Below are 27979 nucleotides of genomic sequence, written 5' to 3' on the forward strand. Positions count from 1 at the left end.
GATTGTTTCGCCTTTCGAAACATAATATTGCGACTTAGTTGATAAGGAATTATGGTTATGTTTGTAAAACGTTTATGAGTTTCACTTATGAGGAAAATTAAATGTTAAACGTTCCTGCTTCACCTGTGTGGGGCTTGCGAGATATTAAAAGAACCAACAACATAAAAAAAAAAACACTCAGATTATCTTTTAGGAAATAAAAACTAATGTTAGCAAAATAAGCTTATTCTAAATAATTATTATATATTTTTTATGGACATTAGGTTACGCTATACCACATCCCATAACATACCAGCTCATATCAACAGGCAATAAGTAAATACAAAAATTACGACTGCTTGATAAATAAAATCGTTTAAATTTAGAGTCTATAAATGTTACAAATAAAACCGGAATTTTGCAGTAGTAATAAAAAAAAATTAAAACGTATTCTTAACGTCGAAAAATCGAGCAAAACTTTAGGATGCATGATACGATACCTTTGCCTTTATTTCTAAATAAATAAATTATAATTAAATTAAATAATTATTACGCTAATACAAAACCGTTTTGCGTTTGCAATCCTTAATAGAGGTCGCGATAATAGTTGTCTTTAATTAAGCGTAGAGAAAATACTGTTCGTTTGTAAATAAATAAACAATTAGTAATATCCATTCGCCATTTCCAGCTATGTTGCCCTTTGGTAGACTTAGCGGGACAAAATACACAGGCGCCCTTTACAGCAATTTTATCATTAAATAAAAATCGTAAGTCAAATGAAATGAATATAAAGTAAACTGCCATCAAATTATAGCTATTATTACTAAACTAAAGCTAGACCCGGAATGACAAGAGTTGGTGACATTTAAGGTCATCTGCACATAGAAGGCATTAGTATAAATAATATATACAAGATATGTCAACACACTTGGTATGCAAGGCTTAAGATATAACACAACATAAAAAGATAACATGAAAATTATTATAAAAAAAAAATATTGATTTATAAAATTTGTAACTTTAAGTCATTCCAAAATTTAGTATATGATAAATTATAATGCAAACTGAAATACGATTGGCTAATAATATCTCACACTAACTCACCATTGTATCCTATTGGTTCATTTTCTAGTAATTTAAAGGTGAAAGGTATATGAACTCGCTGCATCAAGAGTCTGGGTGGCTGCATTGTCCTTGGCCACGTGTCCTCCCTCCCCTCGCCGACTATACCTATGACTTCCATGTTCCTGAAACAAGACATGCCTGTTTATCTTCACCATACATATTTTATTTTTTGACGAAGGTAACACTTCCTTGAAAAAAAAAAAACATTGTAAAATTATAATACCATATACAAAAATTTCATAAAATCATAAAGTATTGTATTAAATTAGATTATTTTAAAAATATTCAAAACTAAATAATAAATTTAATTAAGCATTTACAAATTAAAAAATAAATAATGTGACAATTTATAAGTGAAAATATATGGATATATATAAAGATATCGGAATAAATCTTGTACAAAAAAATGTAATCATATATTGATTATATTTCAATGTTCCTTCATCTAATATTTAAAGTAATATATATTAATTAAATGATGGTTATATATTTACAAGAATTGCGAGCACACTGCTCTATATGTAGTATCTTCACAAACTATTTGCCCTTGTATAACACTTAACAGATTTTTATAATAGCCAGCATTGTTATATCCATATAAATAATATTGTTTTTCTCCAACAGTTAGTTGTAAACTAAAAAAAGTTACAGTTAGTTGGTAAACTTCATACTAATATTTTTATTGATAATTTTTTTATCAGACATTCTCACTAGACAAGGGCTATTGTTTTATGATTGGGTATATTTATGTAATTGATAAAAAGTTTTCATAATACAGAACCAATTCAATAATACAATCATTTATGATTTAATGAAAATTTTGCAAACAGTAGTAGAATTTTAGTATTTTTTATTTTTCTTTTTATTTCAATCTTTGTTTCATTTCTCAAAATAATTAAATATTATTAAAACATGTTATGTTATTTGTATGTTAAATTAGTTAATTGTATTAAAATTAGTATGATAGATCTTTTTTTTTGTATGATGGGATTTATATTTTTTATTCAAAAAATATCTTATTTATTCTCTATTTATTATTCTCTTATTCATAAAACTCTTAAAATGTAAAAACTATGTAAATAAATGATATACTTTCCACACATAAATAGTACATATGAATTAAATATAATTTATATGAATATTGGCATCATTTAATCTGATATAAAAATTTAATTATCACTCTTGATTTACTTGGAATTGAATTTCAAATATTTATACCACATATTACCAAATTTTTTGGAATAATAAAATACAAATCCTTTACAACTTTACTGATATAATGTTCTGGATTTATTTGGAAATCTATTCATTATTGATAAATCTGTTTAACTACAGTAATATAAGTTTATTCTGAGTATGTATATAAGGAAAACTTTTATACCATTTGGTATGCTTAAATAGTATCAGGTTTTACTAGTTCACTTATCAAAAAAGACTAATTCAAATTGAATCTGCTAGAAACTCATTAAATTTTCTTTTTTTAAATAAAGCTTTTACAATTCAGTTTATTTTTTTAAAAATATTTCAATTATTTTGTCTACAAAATCAAGAAATGCCTGTTAGGAAATAATAAATTTACTAAACGAAATGTAGAAAAAAATCTGATTCCTGAGGTGTAATCAGATAAATTATGCAAAATTTTTTAAAAAAAAATAATAATTAAAACAGGATTTTCAATAAAATTAATTGCATGACATAAAGAAAGAGATTATTTTTAGCAATGCCAGTTTTTTTTAAGTAACATTTAAAGCAATACTATTTTATATTTAGATATGCACAAGATATTCAATAGATTCTCAGATTCTACTTGGATGCAAAGGTCTTGCAATAAGCAGCCAAGGACAGATGTAAAATACATTTATTAACTTCACATTATAAAAACTATGAATCTCTATCCATGATTTAAATTAATTACTAAAGCTTTAACTTCTTCAATATTTAATTAATTTCTACTTTATTTTGAATTGTTTTATAAAAATTGTCCCTAATTGATTGATGACAGAATCTTTTAGGTTTATAAAATCTTTTTAAGAATAAAAACTAAAACAAAGGTAGTATTTTTAGAAGTAGATCAAGGTATCAGTGATTTAAGTATTTTTATCATGTTTTTTTTTTTATTTTATTGTAATATTAACCATTTTTTATGACTTTTTTTATTTTCCTCATTTTTTATGTAATACATCCTATTATGAATATAAAACAAATTAAATTTTACTAGTTCAGAGACCATAAAATCTATTTAAAATCAGGTAGCATTATAGAACTTATAAAGAAAGTTCTTACAAATAATAATTTATATAAGTATAAGAATTTAAAATGAAGGAAATAGAATTATCTAACTTGTTAACTGAAGTCTATTTGATCAGGTGATTTATGTTATAAACAGTAATTCGTGCGTTGCAAAACTGAATTGAAAAGCAAATAAAAAAGACGTACCTCAGAAGTATGACTAGCATCACAAAAAGCGCAACGAGGGCGCCTATCATAATAAATATATTAGGCAAATCTGCCAAAGTCAACCCCGTGGAACCCATCTTATCTCGGGTGATTTTATCACAAAACAAAAAAGAACCTAAAGAAAGTACGAGAAGCACAAGAGTTACACATTAGTCCACTTCACTAAAATTAACACAACACTTATTTTCACATCTCTCGTCAACACACAGGTTCTATTTTGCGAATTTCGTCAACAATTCGCAGTGAGCGGTCTTATTGCCCAATTATTTCACGCAGTTGCAATAGTCTATAGCTTTAACCTTGCTGATAACGGATCACTCTGAACGATGTTTTTATTGTCTATAATAACAACAAAAACATTATCATCGATCGAGGAAGACAGTTGAGCTCGCGACGCACGTAGGTACCACAAACCACTTCATAGAACGTATTTGACAGAATGACAATAACGGTATGATGACAGGAGAAGGTGACTGATTGAATGAGCAATTGAGTGACTGAGTGTAGAGTGTACACATTGCGTACTGCAGTAACAGTGAATGAAGAATGTTCTATCAAAAAGGAAAGAGACAAAAGTAGATAAGCGTATGAGCGAGAAAAAGACAAATCATTGTGAACGTAATTGTTTTGTTATCTACAAGAGGGCACCACTAGTTTCTACAGAAGCTATAACTAAAAAATAAAATGAATAATAAAATACATATATACCTACATAAATCCTAAATGATTAATTTTTAGTACTAAACTAGTAAGCTCTGGCTACAAATTGTGTTTTGGATCATTTTAATTTTATACCTGTAGAAAGGGCTATAGCGTAGATTATTTAGTATCTATTTTGCAAATATAATTTAAAGAATAAAATAAAATTCATAGTAAGAATGTACTAACATATTATTATAATAAAAAATATATATATCATTTAATTTTAATATTGTAAATTATCATAATTATAACTATAGTTATTATGAATAGTAAATGATTGTAACGTGATTTTATGAGGCTTAACCCGCGTAAAATTAGCTCTACTCTAAAGTCTGATTTCAATAGGGTTATCAGAATGCCGATTACCAGCATATAGCCTTCTATGACCAAGGAAAAAATATGAAAGTCTTATAAAAATCAGTTAACGTTTTGAGATTCAGGTCAATGCGGGTCGTTAACTCCAAACCTTTTGTAAAATGACAATAAATATGTATGCTTTAATAATTTGTGTCTTCCAAGGTGAACGGATGGATATATTAAATCAAGTGGTTTGCGGAATTTCCTAGCGCATTAAATTTAATATTAGAATTCTCCGAAATTATACGACATCGAAAAATTAATTAAGTAAATAATAGTTATTATTAATGGTCTATTATTAATTATTTATTTATTAATAGTCAATCGTCTTTTTTACAATATGGTATGGAACTCTTAAGATAAATTAATCTAATCTATACTTATTTATTAAATGTTTAAGTAAAATATAATAGAATAGAATTATGATCGTCGGTGAGTAGCCCTACTGGGCTACTACTGCGGTTGTCATGTACACAGGCCGACAGAAACTGTAAACAAATCCATGGATCGATATATTTCCATACTTCAAGTAAAAGCTGTGCTGCTTTCACGAAGTCAACATCTCTGTTCGTTACGTTCAGCAATTGGTTACATACCTACGTCTATACGAAGAAACAAGCGCGAAATATTTTGACAGTGATTTTCGCGGGAAATACTTACAAGTTCGTTGGGGATCACGGATGAATAGTGTTTTGCCTTCGCTTGTTCAAATAGTTTTCGTTCAGGTTTCAAGCTGTGGAACAACGTGGCGTCCTGCATGGAGAAATGGTTCGGTGATAAACGGCTTTGGTTATTTGGTAACAACCTGCCGCTACTACCAAGAAGGTGAGTGGCCTTGAATTAAAATTAATCAATGCCATTCCAAGTTTACATATTACTTTTAATTTTCTTTAGGTTCTTGATGTGCTACAGATTAAATTTTTTTATGTTTCGTTATTTTATTTTTTTTGTCATTGTAACCTTTGGCCCTGATTTTGGCGAGTAGTACTGGCGTATTGGTATAATTAAGGTAAATTTAAAATTTTTAAGAAGAAAAATATGTGGCATTTTATTATTATAAAATATATACATATAGGCAGGTATAGCTTTGTGCAAGGCTCTGGGTAGTCACATATCATTCATCACATATTCTACCGCCAAAAAGCAATACTAGTATATGTTGAAAGCTGATATGGTATAAATATAGTATAATTTTCTGTACGTATGTACCTACTTAAAGAAAAATAAATTACTATAGTTAAATTTTTAATTTAAAATTCTATTTTAAAATACAAATATAAATTCGAACGTGTCATTTTCAAATTTAATTTTAAATAAATTCGGTGAGTACTAAGAATTAATAGGTGCTATGTAAATGAGTCGCTTGTAACATGTTTTTTTTTTTAATCTTTTGTCTGTGGAAAATGCTCATATTAGGTAGATACCTACGCTGTGCCTATTGTAATTACAAATAATATATTCATGTTGAAAGTTCAACTGTATAAAAAAATAATTTTATTCATCCTCATAAAAAGTATCTTTGACTAGAATCCAAACCAACATACTTTCCGGCAAAATATGGCATAAAAAAAAATAATTTATACTTATTGAATTACTCAGCTGGTCTATGTTAAATAAATAATAACTTTGTTAATTGCTGTGTTGAAGTGCACTTGTTCTTTATTATCTTTTATTACAACATTTATTAACAAATATAACATTGTACGTGACGATTGTCTTGATGCTATAGATAAAATATTTTACGTAATAATTCGATTAAGAAATAAATTAAATTTAGTACTAAAGTAAAATAAAAAAAGTTGCCAATTATTCAAAAATAATATTCTCTATTTATAACGAATAAAATTTGACTTTTATCTTTTTATTTTTAAATTTTTACATCGTTTAAAATTGAGGTTCGTCAGTAAAAAAAGGTAAAAATAATATTATGAATTTAAAAAAAAAATCTATAGATATATTACTGATATTTTTTAAATGATTCTATAATAAAATTAATAAAAATCGTTTTTTATGTAAATGTTTGATAATAAATTATCGTCAGTGTATTAATTAAAAAAAAAAAATATATATATTAATTCAAAACATATTACTTAATGTCACCTTGACTCTCGCAGTAATTGCGCCAGCTTATATTTTGGTTGGTTAGGCAACAATGGCACGATATTTTTGAACTGCTTAAATACTTTAATAATAATTAATACAATTCAAGGTGTCGATTATCTTGTACAACATAACCTTTTAATTAGTCATAGTACACTTTATTGCACAAAACGAATTTAACGGTAGAAAAAATGTTGCTAGCTCTTTTTCACATTTCTATTTAAAATTGATAGCTATTTATTTTAGTCATGTTCTTTCTTTGTTCAATATGTTTGGATATTGTCTGTCGCTTCTCAATATATTATTATACTTGATAATTTAAAAAGTAATATTTTTTATAATGGTGATGTTCGTCTACTAATACAAGAAACATAATCTTCTTCTTTGTTTCTTGCTTTTATAAACAGATAATAGAAATCTATCAAAACCTAGTGTTGCAAAATGAAATAAAAATATTTAAGCAATATTTGCGTGTTAAATTATATCAACTATCAACTTTTAATATTATTACAAACATTGGGAATTAAATGATTGATTGCAGAATCAAATACAAATATACTATGAATAATATATTATTTTTATTATACATATTATATTAATTATTATTCTTATTGTTGTTCATAGAACAACATTTATCTATCTTGGATTATTATAATATAATAATAATATTGGGAATTTATAAGGAAAAAATATACCTACTAAACTAGCTGAACCTACGGCTTTACCCGTGTGAAATTTATAAAACCAAAACTTCCAACGCATTTTACCCCCTTCGGGTGGAATGTTGTAAAATCCTTTCTTAGCGGATCTCTATCACCCCTATAAGGATCCTACCTACCAAATGCTATAAGGATCCTACCTACCAAATGCTATAAGGATCCTACCTATCAAATTTCAAATTAGTACGTGTTATCGTTTCTGAGATTTCTTGATTAGTCAGTGATTGGTATTTCGCTTTTATATATACAGGTTTTAGTTATTCATACTGTTTAAATTTCCTGTATTTACATTTACAATATAACAAAACTTTATAAGGGTTTCTCCCTCTTTTAAATATATATGATATGAAACAAAATCCTTCTTGGTAAGTACCTAGGTATATATATTATTACGAGTGTTCTCTTCCTGTCTGAATTGATATCGACGATATAATCTTGATCGATCTCGCTCACGACGGCTAGTAAAAACTGATTACCCAAATGCACAGGACATCTCGCTCATAATTATGATATTATGTGATCTGATATGATATGATATGATATGATAATTATGATACGACTGGAGATATTTAAGGCGTATGATAACCAGTTAAAGTGTTTTCATCATCATCTTCCAAATGCCGAGACTCTACCCGGATTTTGAGACTTGAATCCAGAACCTCTGGATCTGTGGTCTTATACGCTAACCGTTATGAGTATGAGTCAGCCAGTGAAATTAGAGGGACCAGGGGAAAATATATAATTATTATAAACTATTATCTATAATTATTATAAACTGGGAAATAACTCTTTCTGTCAGTCTGTCTGTTAGCCTGAACTCGAAAGAAGGACATGGCTACTTTTTATAGCTACTCAATTCTAACAGATATACTACTCTTTTACATTATTTTGTCTTCGTTTTTGTTATTATTTTATTAATCAATATATATAAGTCCAGTGGTTAAAATATATAATATAGCGATGTATAAAGCGATGTCGCAGGATCGATCCTGAACCCTATTGTCACTATTGAGCTATTGTCGTGCCCACTTCTAACACGGGGTAACACTAAAGAGGGGTACAATTCCTTAAAAAATAATTTAAAAGATATTTTTTGTATGTAATCTGCCGAGCTAGGTTTTATTACTTACAATATTTTGACTGGTAAAGATACATTATTCGTGAGTGTTATACGGTATAACTTATATTTATAAAATGTCATTTATGCTTTGTAAATAAATCCTAACCGTGCGAAGCGAGGGTCGCTAGTATGTAATATAAATTTGGTTTTTATTGAAGTATAAATGCTTCAATAAAAATAAAATATGTATTATTTAATCTTTAAACGGTATGTTTAGCCATACCCTAAGATCGATTTAATTAAATTTTATATAATTTTTATGTCTAAACACGTGTTAACTTCTAAAAGGTAAATGAACTAATTTTATTAAAGGTCGAAAAGTATAAATTCTTCATGTTTTTTCGAACGGTTGCTTAGTTTCTTATCGATATAATTCAATCTTGAATAATAAAATACCTATTCCTACGGTTTCCTGAAACAAGCAATAAGTTGTTTCGGTATTGATAGAAAATTATATTTGCCTTCTAAATTTCTAAGAGCCTTGGGCATCTGAATCTCGTGCTTTGGTTGAATATAGTTGTTAGTTTCCGAGGAGTTAATCTCCGCAAATACCATTCAGCCAATTGATAGAATTATATCAGAGATAAACTGTTAGTGTCTTCAAATTGACAACTAGGGGAGAGTGGGGCTTTAAGACATCCCCGCCTTTAGAACGTTTTACGATTCGAACTTGAACAGTGTTGAACTTTTGCGTGTACATTAGATGTAATTTTGTATATTTTTTTATTGATTATTTTCGAGATGATTTTATAAGTTCAAAATTTATTTTTAAATTAAAATTAAATTAAGTAGTAATTTTGAGGGCTGTTTTGAAAAAATCGTAACAGATTCATCGTATAGATATGGACGTTCGTAAATACCCACTTGATGACAAAAGAAGTCTCTAAACTTCATATACTATAGAAATATGAAATTTACTACAAAAAAGTACTATAAGTGGTTTTAAAACTGCTATGTATGAGGAAATATTTAGACAACATTCTTTGAAATTTTATCAGAGCATATAGTTTTTACTAGGAGGTAGGGCTTTGTAAAAACCCGCCTAGGTACCACCCATTGATCAGTTATTATATCGCCAAACAACAATACTTAGTATTGTTGTGTTCCGATTTGAAAGGTGAGAGCGTGAAGTGAAACAACAGGCACAAGGGACATGATATTGGTGATGTAAGGAATATTAATATTTTTACAGCGCCTTTGTCTAAGAGTTTTGGTAACCACTTAGCAACAGTTGGCCCATTTTCTCGTCCCACGTTATATCTCGTACCTATATTATAAAAAGAAAATAGTCTCTATGTGTACATGTGTGTATACACATATATAATAAGCAGATATAACTTGCAATTTCTCAAAGTATAAACCATATTTAGTCCAAGGACGTGTGATTTACCAGATGCGAAATCTAATAAAAAAAAAAGTTTTGAATGTATATTTCTACGAATATTAATGTTGATTTTGTAGTCATAATATTGAAATTTAACAAATTATTCATTAATAATCTTTCGTAATATATTTTAAATTTCCTCATATGGTTATATTTATCCCACTCTCCCCTACTCTCGATGATGAGGATCCATTATCGTAAATACTTTAATCGTAATTGGTATATCAAATGCATAATATGATAATAATGACAACTCAACTTAGGAGTTTATTGACCTCTCATAATAACATCTTAATTGAAATTACATTTAATAGAGGATGAAGGTAATTGTGTATATTTGGAATAGGATTTAAGGTCAACGAAACGATAAGTTTATTTGTTATTCGGGTTTTGCGAATATTCAATTTATTAAATCATCCTACGACATAACCACGCTCTTATCTATCGTCCTTCAACTTTTGGACTTAAATTAGGGGCTTGAAACATTTTATGCGCATTAGAAAAGTATAAGTAATAGGGAATTGTTTATTGGTCAAATGTACTAGCAATCAGAAAATTTCTCAATATCTCTGTAATAAGTAAGTTTTTTGTAATCCTGACTAAAAGCGCGAACAACGGTTCATTTCTTTTGAGCAAACTCTTACGAGAATTAAAAATGTTGAGTATTCGTTTTGGCAAAAAAATCTTATTACTCTGTAAACGGGTTAATTTTTTAAATTATTTTATTTGAGTTACAGATTCTCAGGATTAAAGTAATGAACAGAAATAACGAGTATCATTATTAGTCGCAGTAACCGTACCATACCATAAAACTACGACCTTAAAAACTTTGTAAATTCTTGTTACCATTAAAAATTTAAAGTCAAATCAGGCGTTGGATATTAAGCAAGCAGATGAATGAAAAGATTTGTTGGATAACTAAGACATACATAGTATTTTTATTTTTAAAACACACTGAAGTTGGTAATACTGAAGTGACAAAATTATAGACGAATATCATATATTTAGGATAATAAGGATTTACTATACTTATATTAACAAGATAATTGTAGATTATCGCATAGATATTTTTTAAAGGAATTGTTAGCTTTTATCTCATAGATTTTTTTGGGTTTTCGTGTCTCCTTAGTCCCTAGAATAAAATCTACTCTATAGAAGCTTCTACCCAAGAAGAATAATAATCGATGGTTCGTTTTATTTCCAAATTAAAGTGAAGAGTTATGAATAAGTAATATGGCGTGTTATTACGTCCTGTAACTGCGAAGCATTTCTTACGATATTCCTCAACGTAATTTGGCTTTGCTCTGTGGTTAGAACATAACATACCGTAAAGCTTAACTTTGTTCTTTTATACATGGCATTCTTTGTCACACAAAAACGTCATTTAAAAAATCATTGTCAGAAAGAAATATCAAAATTCGCCTTTTCTCGTGCTTGATTATGAAATCCTAAGGACGTTTTTGTCTTATCCAAATCCGTTTTATAGTATTAGAAATAATGCTGGACGAGTGTACGTTTGGAACTTAAATCTTAATTTATTTAACATATTTAAATATGAAACACAGTGACAATACAGTGAAAGAAATATCATTATGAAAGGCGAAATCAATATTTCCATTGTATCGCCTTATGTATTGCCTGCAAGGTAACTCATTGCTTTACCTTATTATTGTTTTGCAGCTATTGACGAGCTTGAGCTTGATAAATAAAATAATCATTCAGAAGTAAGAGTAGAAGAAAATCTAAACTTAAAATTCAAATGTTTTCCTTTAAATTTACAATAATGATTGATTTTTGGCCACTGAGCTATCACTAATCCAGTCTTCTTTAGCTGACAACATTCAATCTATACACAAATCCGTATCAACAATGTACATATAATATACGCAAATAATAACAATTGACTCAATTACAAAAGATTAATAAAAAAAGGCCACCGAGGCATTCATTTTTGATGGGAAGGAATTAACAAAAGGATTTCATAAAAAACGCTAATTTGCTTATGTTCGGTTGGGACATATTCTCACGCAATGTTATGGCACCTAAATAAATAGGCAGTTTTTAAGGAATATAAATTTTGTTTTAACAAAAAAATATATTTAATGCGTGCGTTAATTATTATTTTATTTTTCTATGTATATCGGTAAACAGGCGGGCAAATGCCACCTGACGGTAATTGGTCATGATCGCCCATCGACATTGGCGCTGTAAGAAATATTACCTATTCCCCAAATCACCAATGCGCCACCAACCTTGGAAACTGAGATGTTATGCTCCGTTTGTCTTTAATCACACTAGCGCTCTCGCCCTTCAAATCGGAACACAGCAATACTAAGTACCTATAGCTGTTGCGCGGTAGAATATCTGATGGGTGAGAGGTAAAATCTTTACGGTACACGATTTGAACTGAGTTCGCCTTTCTTCTAGATAAATAAAGGATGAAAATTATTGCTTATAAATTTCAAGCACCTACAATAACTTCATTTTTATAAACTTTATTCAATAATTATATTAATTTAATATAAAATTTTAATGCAATCTTGAAAAACTTCGTAAAAGAAGCAGACACAAAATAATCATTACGTATAATATAATATAATAGTAATTAATATAAGTTTTTGAGTAATTAAGTAAAAAAGGGTTCTCGATGTTTAATACCACATTTTCGTGTTACTAACTTTTTACAATAATAATTCATCCTTTCATATATTTGAAAAAAAAAAAACCGTGAGAATCATTTGATTATGCATGTGTCGGAAACAACAATTATGATATATGTTTAACAAACCGTGCTAGAAAAATAAACGCCAATATCTTTATACAGCATCGAGGTCTTACATCGGTAAAACAGCTTTTACAATATTGTGCATGGTACTGTGGAGGAAATATTCGAGGATTAAGTTCTGCTACCTCATTCTTTATGATAGTCTTCTTTGTCAGGTCGCGCGCAAGCAGTCGCGCGATGGAGCGTTACGAAAAGCTCGCAAAACTCGGCGAAGGTTCCTACGGCCTCGTGTATAAGTGTCGCAATAGAGACACTGGCGAGATAGTAGCAATCAAGAAGTTCGTCGAGAACGAAGATGATCCTCTCATACGCAAAATCGCTCTCAGGGAAATACGCATGCTAAAGGTAAAAACTTATTCTGTTATTTAGTTAAATCATGCAAAAAGAATATCGTCAGAGAAATGATTACTTTCAAAATACAATAAAAAATCAAATAGGCACATAAAACTACCGTTTGAATCGTCACGCTACAGTGTTGAATTAAATGTAAGTCACCATTACTACCGAGAAGAGCTGACTAGAAATTCAGTAGGTACTCCTTTCCACCATTTTAATTTTAGAATCTTACCCCATACATTTGAAACTTTACTAAAGTCTTGGAACTTTCTATCATCGTTACAGACTGTGCGGTAATAAATGTCGGTCAAATTTCTATTTGTCCTTCCATTTTACGCAAACCCACGACCTCAGTGATTTTTATTGAATTTTAACTGCGATGCTATTATTTGAAGGACTCATCGTCTGAACTATATTACTTGGAAGAACTACAATGTTATAAAAGACGTATTTTTCTTTTTTGGGTGTTTTATCTTTGTTAATACTAAAACTGTTACTGTTTAAACTTAGAACTAGTAGAATATTATATATATATATTTTAAATCTCGTAAATCCATCACGTGTGATCAATAAGAACGTTTTTAAAGCACTCACTACCGCAATCTTCGTAGGTCAGTACGTATTTATTGTAAGTGGAGATTATACCCGTAATTACAAAACGTAATTGGTCATTTTAACAAGGAAAAGATCGTCTTCCGCAATGTAACTTTCCTTTCTTTCTTGTGTTGTTTTGTTATATATCTGAGAAAAGGAAATAATATTATAATACATGTACGATACATTTGAGTCTTGTCTTCTTAATCAAATCTAACAGACCACACGAGTTCATAATGGTTTGAAATTCCGTAGAGAATATTCCTCAAGGGCTCAGCTATAATCTCTTAAAGAGATTATAATGCATATTACATGTAATTTAATGCGTGAATGAAAATATTACAAAATAGTTTTATATAAGATTTCCAATAATAAAAACGTTTTGTTAAAATTATTAATTTCTGCGTTCCTTAAGTCTGTATGTTCTAAATCGACATCGATTTTTGAAACAGTATCCAATATCAATAATTGATTAATCCACTCAATATTATATTCATTCATTAATTAATAATTTAGTGTTTTTTTTTAGGACAAGGCATCAAACCCCAAAATGTAGCCCAAATTGTGTTTTGTAGTATTTATAATTGTTGAAAACTCTCGTTTTGTGTTTCTAGAAATGGATATCTTATTTACATTGACACATTGCCTTTAATATGTCTTTTTGTTTCAGAATTTAAAACATCCGAATTTGGTGAATCTAATTGAAGTTTTTCGTCGTAAACGCAAATTGCACCTCGTATTCGAATACTGTGACCACACCGTGCTTCACGAGCTAGAGAAATATCCTGCTGTAAGTTTTATTTTATCTATATTTATTTACACATGGCGCTTTTAGAAAAAAAACGATCAAACCCTTTTCGGAACACTGTTTTTGAATGAATTCCAAAAATTATAACACACTTATACCAGCTTTAAACAAAATTTATTAATATAATTTTAACCAATTTTATTACTATGTGTATATGTTTTTAAAGAACATTGGCATTGTAGAATTATAAAGAATTATTAATATTTCTATTTAACCCCCTAGGTTAAAGCTTGTTTTAGGAATGGGGACGAAAGGAGTTAGGATCGATCCTGCGACTTTTTATTTCACTCTCCTCTTAAACCATTGCGCTATTGACACTTCAAATATTATTAATGTACTTTTTGAAATAACTTTATTTCAAAAATTCTTATTTATTAACAATTATTTACGGGTATCCTGGCTCTTAGGAATTTCGCGATTAAGTAACATCCTATACCTAGCTGATTTCGATGACAGGAGTAATACAGATAAAAAACAATTTAAACCTTAAATGACGTTATTAGTTGATATCTAAAGTTGTCTATGGAATTCATTATGAATAAAAAACTACGTTTCGAATGTCGATGAAGTTGATAACGGAACTTTGTAAGTGAAGTTGAATAAACGTAAATGAACTCATCCCGCTAATGAATAGCAAATATTTATGAAAATAATAACGATAGATAAATTGAAGCGATAATAGAATTAAAAAATAAGGATAATTAAAGTGTAAATAATGTGTAATTAATTTAATAAATTAATTAACCTAAAAACAATGAGTCACAAAAAAGTCACAAAATGTACATGAGAACGTAGGTAATAATTGTTGTTTAAATGACTAACTGATCTTAGGATAAGAGAACAATGTATTCTAGTCTAGTCTAGTCCTAGTCTATTCCAACTATAACAGGAAAAAAGCCAAATAAACAACATTTGACAACAAATTGACGTGATATCATTGGTGAAGCTTGATTATGATATTCACTATGGATTTTTGTAAAAATGGCGTTTTGTGTAAAAATGGCCTTCTCCTCCCGCCATAAGGCTCGCCGGGGATAGGGGGTCTCTGTACCCCGAGAACCCCCTAGGAATTGGAGGCCCACAGAGTTGGGCCTACCGTCAGGACGTCACGGTAGTATGCGCAAGCGATCCCGTGACGTCTCCCAAAAGACGGAGTGGGTACCGCTGGTTTTTTAGTGGGTATTCCGGCGCCTTCAGCGCCGGTGAGCCCCACATACCCCCCCACAATATGTGGGGGAAAAGCGTTATGCGTTTTTCCAGCGAAAAAAAAAATGTGGTAATAAGTGGTTAAGTGGTCAATCGTTTTGAATTATAAATAAAGATATATTAATCATAAACTTTTAATAGTGCACAACATAGCTCAGTTATTAGCAAATCGCAAATCGTTTGGTTTTTTTTTCTACTTCCATTGGAATAGGCTATAACTAAAGGCACGATTGCCACCAGTAATTATTATTATATCTAAAACTGATACTATAGGCATTGTTACACTTCTAAAGTCTCGGTTCCCGTGCCAATTGAATTTGGTCAACAATTATGTCTGTGCGTAATGTATACGAATATAATAAATGCGAAATTATCTCTATTTGTCTGTCTGTTGTTCTTTCAAGGCCAAACCGCTGAATCGATTTTTGATTTCACAACCAACTCTTAAAACGCGAGCGAAGTTTGGGGCGGCTGATTTTTGTGTATATAATTTTACGTTCTTTTTTAATATGCTACTTTTTTTTTAAATATATTACTTAGTTTATTAAGTACTAGCGACCCGCCTCGGCTTCGCACGGGTGCAATGCTGTGACTAAATATACTACAGAATGTCTTACAACGTTCACAGTTTTTCAGTCGTTGTACAAAACAAACCGCTATGTCCCTGCGTTTTAAATCTGTAATATCTTCAAAAATATTCATTTAAATTACATGCCATATTGATCTATATTTTGCACGTGTTGTACATATAAACCTTTCTCTTGAATCAATATATCTATTAAAAAAAAGCGCATCAATATTATTCGTTGTGTAATTTTAAAGATCTAAGCATACATAGGGACAGACATCGGTAAGCGACTTCGTTTTATACGATGTGATGATGAAGTAAGTAATTAAAAGTAAATATTAATAAACAATTACAGAATTAAATCTTGTAGTTAAAAATTGAATTCTTGAAGTCTAAGTACAAGTCAAGATGCTGTTGAGATGCAATATGGAATGTAAAACAGGGAACCAAATGTAACGAGTTAATTATCACGCTTATACGGTTACAATAAATTAATATAAAATTATTATGGTATATTTTGATCGTTGATACTTTAACCTGTTGTATATATTAAGTGCGAAATATAGTAGAATAATAAAAGTGAACGTGTTAGTTTCGTCATAAAAAACCGGTCGATTTCCAATAACATTCGGTCACACGTGCGAACACTGCAGTAGCCACGTGTAGCCTCACCGAGCCGCTGTCGAAGTGTTGGCGGTTAATAGTTCAAGTTAATATTTTATTATTTAAAAGATTTATGGTCATAATTTGTTATATTTTCAAGTAATGATACTGTGCAGTTATTATTTATGAACAATCTCGAAACTCACTGCTTCCGCAGTCATGAAATGTTAGGATTTATATGTACCGTTAAATAAAATAATTATAATGTTTACAGGTTTTTTTCTGATGGTAAGTGGTCACCACCGCCCATAGACAATGGCGCTGTAAGAAATATTAACCATTCCTTACATCGGCAATTAGCCACCAACCTTGGGATCTAAGATGTTACGTTCCTAGTGCCTGTAGTTACACTGGCTCAATCAAGTTCAAAGGTGGCAGAATATCATAAAATATCACCACAAGTCGTCGAAGATGTCTTCGTATTTTTTTATTCAGCAAATAGATTATTAATACCTATTAAAAAATGTAGATATTTATTTCCTACATGGTTAGATAAAAATTATCATAGCTCGGGTATGAATAATCTAGATATAATTTATACATACTATATACTTCTGAGTTTTTTTTCTGAATCTGGAGGCGAGGAGTGGCAATGGCAGGTTTTTATACCTACTCTACATCTTTAATAGTTCCGGGAAAACTATCAGTAATCAGAACTTGAAGGAAAACTTGTTTTAATTTGTATTGTTAATATCCTAAAACGAAGCTTAGTTATTTACTATTCTTTCATGTAAACATATACAATAGTTAAATCTATTAATTACTTTTGATCGTAAAAAGGAAATAATTATATGTATATAAAAATGAAATTCGAGTTCTGGCTTTGTTTGGCTTACATGAACCACGGAACATACTCAGTACGGACTATTCAATTAAACTTGACGAAGACATGCTTTTCATCTTTGATAAAAATACCACTATATTGAACTCGTACAATTTTTATCCTAATAATTAAAATCTTCAGTCTTAGATTTCTATAGTTTTTATTATGCAGATGAAAAAAATCACAACACACAAGACACGTGTGTCTAATGTGTCTTGCGTGTTGTAAAATAAATCATTTATGACTTTCAAAAATTATGATGTCATATCTATTTCTTATTATCGTCGATAATTTTCAAATGTGTTATCATTGTCGAGTGGTACATATCGCGGTTTATCTGACGTTTCTTAAACGTAACTAAGAGCAAGTGTCGTTGACACACAATTGAGCACTATTATATTTCTTAAGCAGCTTCCCATTCTTAACAACAAGAGGACATTATCATCATATTCCTATGATATATAATGAATTATGTCTTATATTCGTTTCAGTTGCAAGCAAATGCTGGTGTAACTGTAATAGATACATGAAAACTCTACGTGTAACATATGCCAATGCCAAAAACCCTACGCGACTTGGTAAAGTCGAGTCGGTCCAGATAGAATGTGGATTTTTAGCCAAGGTCGTGAGCTCGAACCGGGCAACCGCTACTGAGATTACATGTACTTTCATTTTTTGTTTTCTAGTGGAGGACATCGTAAGGAAACCTTCATGTGATGCATGAAATTCTGCCACACGTATCCGTCCGTCACATCACAGTGGTTGATTAAACCCCAATATGCCCCAGCTCTCGAGCCTTGTAAAATAATAACGATAAAGTTTTGGTTCTAAAAAATAAAAATAATAAGATATTGGTTTCGCATTAAGATTACAAATTTAATTTAAATTGTCGTAAAAGCGACAGCCACGCTGGAGTGAACAGCGATGGCTATATTCCAGCTTGAGATATTTATAGGAAATCTTAACTTATATTGCTAGAACTAATCACAGCTCATTTGGCTTATGGCTCTTTTTTGTTTGCAAAATGTGACTTAAAGTTATCAGAAAGAAAAATGACTGTATATTTTGTTCAATATGGGAAATAATTTGAATTATATACTCACGCAAAACGAAACTCCATAGTAATCCACGAACTTTAGGATACGCTATGTAATCCTAGTGGAGGCTCTGGTGTTGCTCGGAGTGTATCCAGTTATAAATACACAATTTAGCAGTAATTTGGATACCAAAAGCTTTTTTTTTATAGTAAGCTATGCCCGCGACCTTATGCGCGTTTGTATTTAACAAAAAAGCTATTGTTGTAGCGTAAGTCACTCCTTATTAAATCAGCTATCTGGCAGTGAAAGTCCCGTCAAAATCGGTCCAGCCGGAACAAACAGAAACATAGACAAAAGTATGTATGATATAATATGAGTATATATACCGTGTATAAATATGCATTAAGTAAAAAGCGGTTATTTTAATATAACAAACAGACGCTCCAATTTTATTATATGTATATAGATAAACATTGTAATAAACTTACCTATCGCTTCCACTGTAGGGTCAAAAGGCGATCTTTGCCCGGCTATGTGGAATATGGAAAAGGAAACATTACCGAGCTATTGTCTCATTTTTGATACCAGAAGTATGACCAAATTTCAAGTTCAAACTATTCGAAGGAACTGATTAAAAATTAATCGAACCCACACATTCTGAAAGGCTAAGCCTGTAATGATTGCACGAAAACCAAAATGATTAGGAAATCAAGAATCCAAACAGTAAACACTTATGGTTTAATCTTTACGTTTGAGAATAAATATTGAAATATCTTATATGTGTATAGCATTAAATAAGTATTTATCTACATTATAATAATCAGTACACACTGCTTTAAAGGCCACATTTTTTATCACATACTTATAAAATGAATGAATCGTATATTTATACCGTTCATATATAAAAAAAAACGTTGCTGAAGAACTTACAATTTTTTTTTATGACTCAACCAATGTTGATTTTATGGGCCATCTGATTGTAAGTCACCACTACCCATAGGCAATGGCGCTGTAAGAAATATTAACCATTCCATACAGCGCCAATGCGCCAGCAACCTTGGGAGCTAAGATGTTATGTCCCTTGTACCTGCAGTTACACTGGCTCAATCACTCTTCAAACCGGAACTCAACAATACTGAGTACTGTTGTTTAGCAGTAGAATATCTGATGGGTGGCTAGTACTTACCCAGAGGGCTTGCACAAAGCCCTACTACCAAGTAAAGATATAATATACTAAGATATAATCTAAGATTTTAATGACTTTATTTAATACTGTCGTCATTAAAATTTTAGTTAATGTTTTGTTAGTTTTACCTACTACTAATCCGATTGATTTAGAACTTTAATATTTATTAGACTTATAGTTTCCGGACTTAGGCAACCGGGAAGCTATGTGGAAAGCGTCTGTCATCGTATGGGCATGTTATGCGGAGGAATAAGGACCATGTTCTGTCGATGATAATAGTATATCATGTGGCTGACAGCTGAGCTTAGGCCTCCTACTTTAGAAGGAATATCTTAGAGCCTACTTCAACAAGCTGCTGGATATATATGTAACATAATATCATCCTATCCAAGCCGGTTTTATCACGATGTATATAAAAATTCAGGCTTAGGTATTTTTACAACTAAGATTCACGTGTTCTAACTATTGGGTCATCTCGGCTCAATAAAATCAGAATTTAAATAATTTCACGGGCATTCGAATTTTAAATTTCGAATTCCCGTGAAATCACTAATCGTCTTAGGTTTAAAAGCAAGAACATATTTACTAAAAAAACTAGCTTCCGGAAGTAAGTCCTGTTCTGTGCCCCTAACAAAGTGTATGCCAAAATAAAATCAGAATTTAAATCATTTAACGGGCATTCGAAATTTAAATTTTAAATAAAGTTTTTACGCGTGGGAACATCTCGTCCCAAATGTTTTATTACAACGACGATTATCTTGTTATCTTATATAATTAACATCTACAAAGTCCACCTTTCTGACTTCTTAGTTTTATTCATAGTCATTAATAATAATAAAATATTGGATTGAAATTGACAATCATTATAAGGCCGAGTTCATAGACCGATGTGTTTGTAAACTGTAGTATTGGGCCAATATGACGACCTTCAAAGCTTTCGCACCGGTCCTTGCGCAAACGCATCTAGCGAATATCCTACGGTCTACATTCCGTATATCTGTAATGAACATAATGGGAACAAGGACACGTTGATATATTCGAAGGAAAGTATTTATTTACATATCTACCCAACTTTGCATAAAAATGTGTGAATATTTTATTGTCATTGCCTAATTTCAATAACAATTAAATCCGCTTCAAAACTTATGAAGGTATCTATCTCTTATCTATTTCTATCTCAAATCGAAATCCTTTTTTGATCATAGCACCATTAAACTTACGTAGCGATCGTCAAATTAAACACTACCACCGGTTCGGAAAAGAAAATACCCAGACCTGAGAAAAACCGGCAATTATCCTCCAGCATTTTGAACCGCTTATATTCGAATAATACGCTTTGTTAAATAAAGCCAAAATTTTTACAACAACTGAAAGTTTCAAAATACTAGATGTACGAGAAAAAGTATGATGATGTTGTTGTATATTCATGACAAGAATTTATTATATGAGATTTTAGATGCCCAAAATATACAAACAAAAAGATCTTTTGAACTTTACTTTCCAAGTAACAATGTAACCAAATATTAGGTATAGCATCTCTATGGGATTAAAGACAAATAAAGTTTTGACATTGAAATGACGCGATGTTATTGGTGATCTTGAATAATATGTGCTATTCATTATGGATTCGTAAAAAATGCTCAATGAGCCGAGATGGCCCAATGGTTAGAACGCGTGCATCATTTCGGGTTCAAACCCAGGCAGGCACCACTGAAATTTCATGTGCTTAATTTGTGTTTATAATTCATCTCGTGCTCGGCGGTGAAGGAAAACATCGTGAGGAAACCTGCATGTGTCTAATTTCAACGAAATTCTGCCACATGTGTATTCCGCCAACCCGCATTGGAGCAGCGTGGTGGAATATGCTCCAAACCTTCCTCAAAGGGAGAGGAGGCCTTTATCCCAGCAGTGGGACATTTACGGGCTACTAATATAATGTAATGTAATGTAAAAAATGCTCATAGTATTTGTGAAGTGTTTTTTACCTCTAGCTTAAGGTTACCTGGAAGAGATCGCCGTTTTAGCGATTAGGCCGCCTCTTGGGTATGTATCTTGAATGTGATGTGTGTACAGTACGACACAATTTAAATGCCTATATATTTGGTTATATGACATTACAAATTATTATGTTTGCATAAAGATCATTTTCGGATAACAAATAGACAGTTGGATGATTTTGAAGGCGCACCTAATTCGGATGCGATCGGTTTTACGATTTTTTTCGATGCAACATCTAAGTTTTGTCGTATTATATGATTTGATTTCACATCGGAAATTTGGATATGAGAATTTAAGTGGAAATAGTGTTGTATTATAAATAAAGATACATTAAACAAGAACTGTTTGTAGTGCAAATCACATGGAACAGCTAATTTTAAGGTTTGTTTATATTAACTCCTTCGATTTGAATACGCTATATGTAAATATTGACATGGTTCTAATTTGAATTAAGGAGTTATCATATCAAGAGTTTGCGTGTGACAATTGACAGTGAAAAAAAAATCATCATGAATTCCAAACAATTACGGAAAATTTGACGAGCTCTTTATTGTGTGACTAATAAGTTGACAAGGTCGCCAAATATTTGACGTATATCAAGCTTAGGTTTCGGCAAAACCGGAATTACTATAATTGGTAAATCCACAAATTTGCTGTCAATCAGAATAGGATGCATTGTTTCTTATTTCTCAGTATTTCTGGTATTTCCAAGAAAATCTCGTTGACAAATCAAAGTGTAGGCAATCACTACTGTATTTTTGTATGTCGGAAATAAGGAAATAATTATATGTACCAATATAAATACGTTTAAAATGGGAATTGTATATCAGGACATATTTTACTTTTTGATGCATAATATTTTATTCTGCGAAATGTATATTTGAGATTTTATGCGTAAATTGCTAGTCCTACTGTTAGGTACATTTTAAGATTATCGACGTTTTACATCACTGTCTGTATTAAAGTAAAAGATTTAAACATATGTCACGATAGTCGCCCTCAATTCAATCGAAAAATAAATAATTTATTTGTGCTCAATTCTAATCATATGTTTTATCTTATTGGTTTTATTAATTATTATTTATTATATAATAGTTTAAGAAATGTATTATATTTCTTATTTTTAATTGTTATGCTTATGTTTAATTTATATTTTCAATAATTACGTTGTGTAATATGATAATGCATGGTGAGATTACCTGTAAGTAGTAGAACTTTTGCCTTGATAATTTTGAAATGTAATTTTTTATTTTTTATTTTGGATGTGATATTGTATCTACTGTTGGTTGTCCTAATCAAAATAAAATAAAATATTAGTAAAAGGTAGTAAAATTGTCTACGACTGATCCCTTTGCCTTTGATTAGATGATGGATGGAGTAACATAGAGTAACTAAACAAGACTAAGATAGTATCACCCATCGTGATAACTATACACTATACAGCTATGATTTTTTTGATGGCATTGGTTGGCGGACGAGCATATGGGCCACCTGATGGTAAGTGGTCACCACCGCCCGTAGACAAAGGCGCTGTAAGAAATATTAACCTTTCCTTACATCACCTATGCGCCACCAACCTTGGGAACTAAGATGTTATGTCCCTTGTGCTTGTGATTACACTGGCTCACTCACCCTTCTAACCGGAACACAACAACACAGAGTACTGTTATTTGGTGGTAAAATATGTGATGAGTGGGTGGTACCTACCCAGCTGGCTTGCACAAAGCCCTACCACCAGGTAAAATCAAGTATCAGTTAATCAAGGTTTTATTCTACTACAAATATAATTCCAATTCCACTTAAAAAGTAAAATTCAGCGAACATTTTTTGCGATATGTAGTAATTAAATTAACACCGAGCCGAAGAAAAACAAATGAAAGTCGAAAATAAAACCTATTTGAGATTCGATTTTTTTTTTTAAACCGACTTCAAAAATCGAATGTGATTATAACTTCGGTTAGCAAATTATATATATTTTTGTTTACTTTATTTTACATTATTTATGAACCGACTTGTTTAATTCTCCTTTTTTATTTGAGAGGGTTATAGTTCTTTTAAATTAAAGAACGTTTGACTGATGGCCAGTGCGTTAAGATAACATTTTCGGTTAATATTATTCAAGTTTTTTTTTTACGTTTCTCTATACATAGACGTCAGAGAGTGTATTCGTAAACTTAGCAGTGTGTTTTACCGTATTTTTTGTCAAAACTTTTAAAGTAAAGTGACTCACGAATAACTAATAAAAATTTGGTTTAAACAATGATTGTTATGTTTGGTATGAATCAATTGGTGATGAATATTTACTGATCTTGTGACGTTAACATTAAAACTGTAAAAACAAGATGGGATTTAAATCTCCACGTGATTATGTTTGAAATGGCGGCTTACATGTTATTAATGACAATTTTTCGAAGCTTCTTAATTTTATATTTTATATTATTTATTCAGCTATTTGTAAGACGTATGTACTACTAGATGAACCTGCGGTTTTACTCACGCGAAATTTATACAACTTTATCTATAGCATACAAACGATCACGACCTTTTTATCCCTTCAAGGCGTGAATTAAATAAAAATATAATAGCTTATGTCCTTTCCCGGGGCTAAAACCACCCTAATTTCATCTGTATCAGTTCAGCGGCTTAAACATGAAGAGGTAACAAACAGAGTTACGTTAATACATACATTACATTAACAGTCTGTAAATTTCCCACTGCTGGGCTAAGGCTTCTCCTCAAAGAGGAGAGGAGGCTCTCCTCTTTGAGGAGAAGGTTTGGAGCATATTCCACCACCATGCTCCAATGCGGGTTGATGGATACACATGTGGCGGATTCGTTGAAATTAGACACAAGCAGGTTTCCTCAAAATGTTTTCCTTCACCGCCGATCACGGTTAAGATGCAAGAGTTCTAACCACTGGGCCATCTCGGCTCTTACGAGTTACGTTCGCATTTATAATATTAGTATAGATAGTACAATTATTATTTTACTCAATGAAGTTTTTATACCAGGGTTGTCCAGAATTGCTTTCAAAGCAAATAATCTGGCAGACGCTCCAGGGGGTGGCGTACTGCCACCGGCACAACTGCATCCACCGTGACGTTAAGCCTGAGAACATTCTCCTCACCAGTGAAGGCGTCGTCAAACTCTGCGACTTCGGCTTCGCGAGGATGATCAGTGCGTATTTGACTGCTATTTATTAAGATACACATTTATAGAACCATCATTTTATATCTCGAACAATAATATGTCAGCAAAGTACGATAAAGATTCCTTATTTACTAGAAGAGATCGAAAATCATTCACAATATTTATAAGTGTTTGTTTAAGAAATAAAATACGAAGAAACAAAAAGCGAATTGTGGTATGTTCGATTACTCTCAATTTGCTTAAACAACGAAAAAAGCTATTAATGTATCATAGGTATCGTTCCATTTTAATTCGAGAAGATATATCTCAGAATATAAAACAAAAGACAGACGATATCGTGAACCAAGAATAAGAAATGCACATTTTATATACATACGTCAATAAGTCGATAGCACTTTGACATATTACAGAAGACGCGTCGTTTCGCACTGCCGGCATTTTTAATTCGCTTTTGACATTTATTTACTTGTCAAGCTTCAGTACAATGTTACGCGCGTTCCATCCGATGTTGGTTTTATAGTCTGAGATATCAGCTTATACAATTCCGTCGTTATCAAAGAAAATATTATAATGGGCATTGATATTTTGAAAATAGTAACTCGGTCAATCTTTTTAATGGAGGCAAAATCCATTGGCAGCTATAATAGCTTACGACCTCAAACATGGCTCAAAAACCTATCCTTTGCCCTTTAATGTAGTACATTACCCGACCCCTTGGCCACCCAGTAATCCCATTCCTAATCCCAGTGATAAAAGCCTTCATTTCCTTCCTCCAGGTGGCAGCTGCTCCTCCGAATACTCAGTGCATACAATGATACCCTTTGGAATCGATGTGCGGAGACGAGCTAGTAACTATTAACTCTACATTTCATGAATATTCTTTATATTCGCGTTATTTAATTATATTACTTACTTTTTCGGCCTTTATTTAAAAAAAAATATCGCCGCCCGTATCATATCCTAATGAAAAAACGTACTTAATACAAATTCTTCTCTGCAGGCGAGGATAGATATAGATATAGATGGAATGGTAGAATGGTACCCTTCACATTTAATTTATAAAATATTTATTAATAGAATGTGCCTAGAGTGAGCGAAATTGTAAGGTGAATTATGGAGGACATTGCCTTATCATTCGCCCTTTTTTGTAACGCAGTTTAAGCCTTTGAAAGATATCCGGGCTCTTACGGTATCCGGTTCTGTAGAAGTTTTACGGACCAAAACCCCTGTAATGGTTGTTCTAACCGCTTATCGGAGAGACCGCAGGTCATACACCTGACGACGCATATAATGTACTATTTGTCCAGGATACTCGATTTTATTCTGAATGACGATATACTTAAAATAATGACCAAAGACAATTTATAGCGTGATTTAAAGAAATGTTAACGCCATCTATTAACAATAAAATACACTAACTGTTTTATTAAAATAAATGTGAACAGCGGAATTATTGTCTCTAACATCTTGAGATAGAGATTTTTAAAAGAGTTTTAAGTTGTTATGGACTATAAGTTTAGTTTATTTGTATTTTTCAATAAAATTATAGATAACAATATTTTTTGCGTGTATAATGTGTACAGATAAAATTTTAAAAATATTAGAGTTGTTATCTGTGGATTATAAAAGTTAAGAAAATATTAGTAGCTTCTTATAAATAAAAAAAAAAACTATTTTATAAATTGTAGGTGGATAAGGAAATATGCCTATGGTTATTATATATAAATCTGATGTTAACTGACCACCGCCCATAGACATTGTCTTTGTAAGAATTAACTATTCCTTACATCGCCATTGCGCCACCAGCCTTGGGAGCTAAGATGTTAAGTTCCTTGTGCCTGTAGTTACACTGGCTCACACACCATTAAAACCAGAACACAACAACACTAAGTATTGCTGTTTGGTGGTAGAATACATGACGAGTGGGTGGTACCTACCCATACGGGCTTGTAACATGAAATATTTAAAAGAATATATCGTTGACCTCTCGACTATATCCACCTATGACAATTATCTCTAAATAGATACAATTTATGTATGAAACGGTGAAAGCCAACGGTTATTTTATTTACCCTTTAGCCAAAGTAGAAAGTCGAACGTATTAAAGTTGTATTAGTCTAGGGCTGTCACGTCTAAGTAACGGAAACTAATATAAGAGAGAAAGGGGGCAGTTTATTTCAAAATGTTATAATGCCTGTGGAAAGAATTTATACATTCGACCTTTTGATATTGACTGCGATTGATCTCAGATTGATGTAATTAGTGTCATTGTCTCAATAGGTAATGCCTCTAACATTACTTTTGCATCTGTGGTATTACATTAACGGTCTGTGAATTTCCCACTGCTGGGCTAAGGCCTCCTATCCCTTTGAGGAGAAGGTTTGGAGTACATTCCACCACGCTGCTCCAGTGCGGGTTCACCGCCGTGCACGAGGTGAATTATAAACACAAATTAAGCACATGAAAATTCAGTGGTGCTTGCCTGGGTTTGAACCCGAAATCATCGGTTAAGATGTACGCGTTCTAACCACTGGGCCATCTCGGCTCTATGGCCGTGATCGTCTAGTGGTTAGGACCCTACGTTGTGGTATATTTATATATGGTGATATTGGTGTATTCAAAATGATAAACTTCATAGCCCCGGCCCCTCACCTATTAGTAAATCTACCGCTAAACAGCAGTACTAGTCATTGCTATGTAAGGAAAGGTTAATGTTTAGCTGTGGTAATTGTTTGCTTTAAAGTGGCTTATTTGTTCGTCTGCCTTCGCAACCTATGATTACTAACTTCTTATTCTTATAATCGGCAAAAAAATACAAAATCTTGCTAATACGTCACGAATTCCAATAAATATAATACGTATAGTTTTTTTTCATTAATTAA

General features: G+C 31.3%; 2 protein-coding genes across 5 annotated transcripts in view; one reads left to right on the forward strand and one right to left on the reverse strand.

The window, feature by feature from the left end:
* LOC125070797 (cell growth regulator with RING finger domain protein 1-like) overlaps positions 1-3982 on the reverse strand; it is a 51546-nt gene extending 47564 nt beyond the window's left edge. For all 3 annotated transcript variants that reach the window (XR_007119890.1, XM_047680771.1, XM_047680770.1), the window contains exons 1-2: positions 3541-3982; positions 1084-1226 (exon numbers count right to left, since the gene is read on the reverse strand). Coding sequence is in view for 2 of the 3 variants with exons in the window: in XM_047680771.1 (XP_047536727.1) it covers positions 1084-1226; positions 3541-3638 (241 nt within the window). In the remaining variant the exon portion in view is untranslated. The remainder of the gene's footprint in view (positions 1-1083; positions 1227-3540) is intronic.
* Positions 3983-5315: 1333 nt separating this feature from the next.
* LOC125070895 (cyclin-dependent kinase-like 4) overlaps positions 5316-27979 on the forward strand; it is a 37199-nt gene continuing 14535 nt past the window's right edge. The window contains exons 1-4 of one of the 2 annotated variants that reach the window (XM_047680901.1): positions 5316-5445; positions 12884-13073; positions 14329-14448; positions 24959-25124. In XM_047680901.1, coding sequence (XP_047536857.1) covers positions 5378-5445; positions 12884-13073; positions 14329-14448; positions 24959-25124 — 544 coding nt within the window. In that variant the 5' untranslated portion in view covers positions 5316-5377. Of the gene's footprint in view, positions 5446-11405; positions 11589-12883; positions 13074-14328; positions 14449-24958; positions 25125-27979 lie in introns of those variants that run through there. The other variant, XM_047680902.1, reaches the window with a different exon arrangement.

This window comes from Vanessa atalanta, chromosome 18 (assembly GCF_905147765.1).
Source record: "Vanessa atalanta chromosome 18, ilVanAtal1.2, whole genome shotgun sequence".
Taxonomy (NCBI): domain Eukaryota; kingdom Metazoa; phylum Arthropoda; class Insecta; order Lepidoptera; family Nymphalidae; genus Vanessa; species Vanessa atalanta.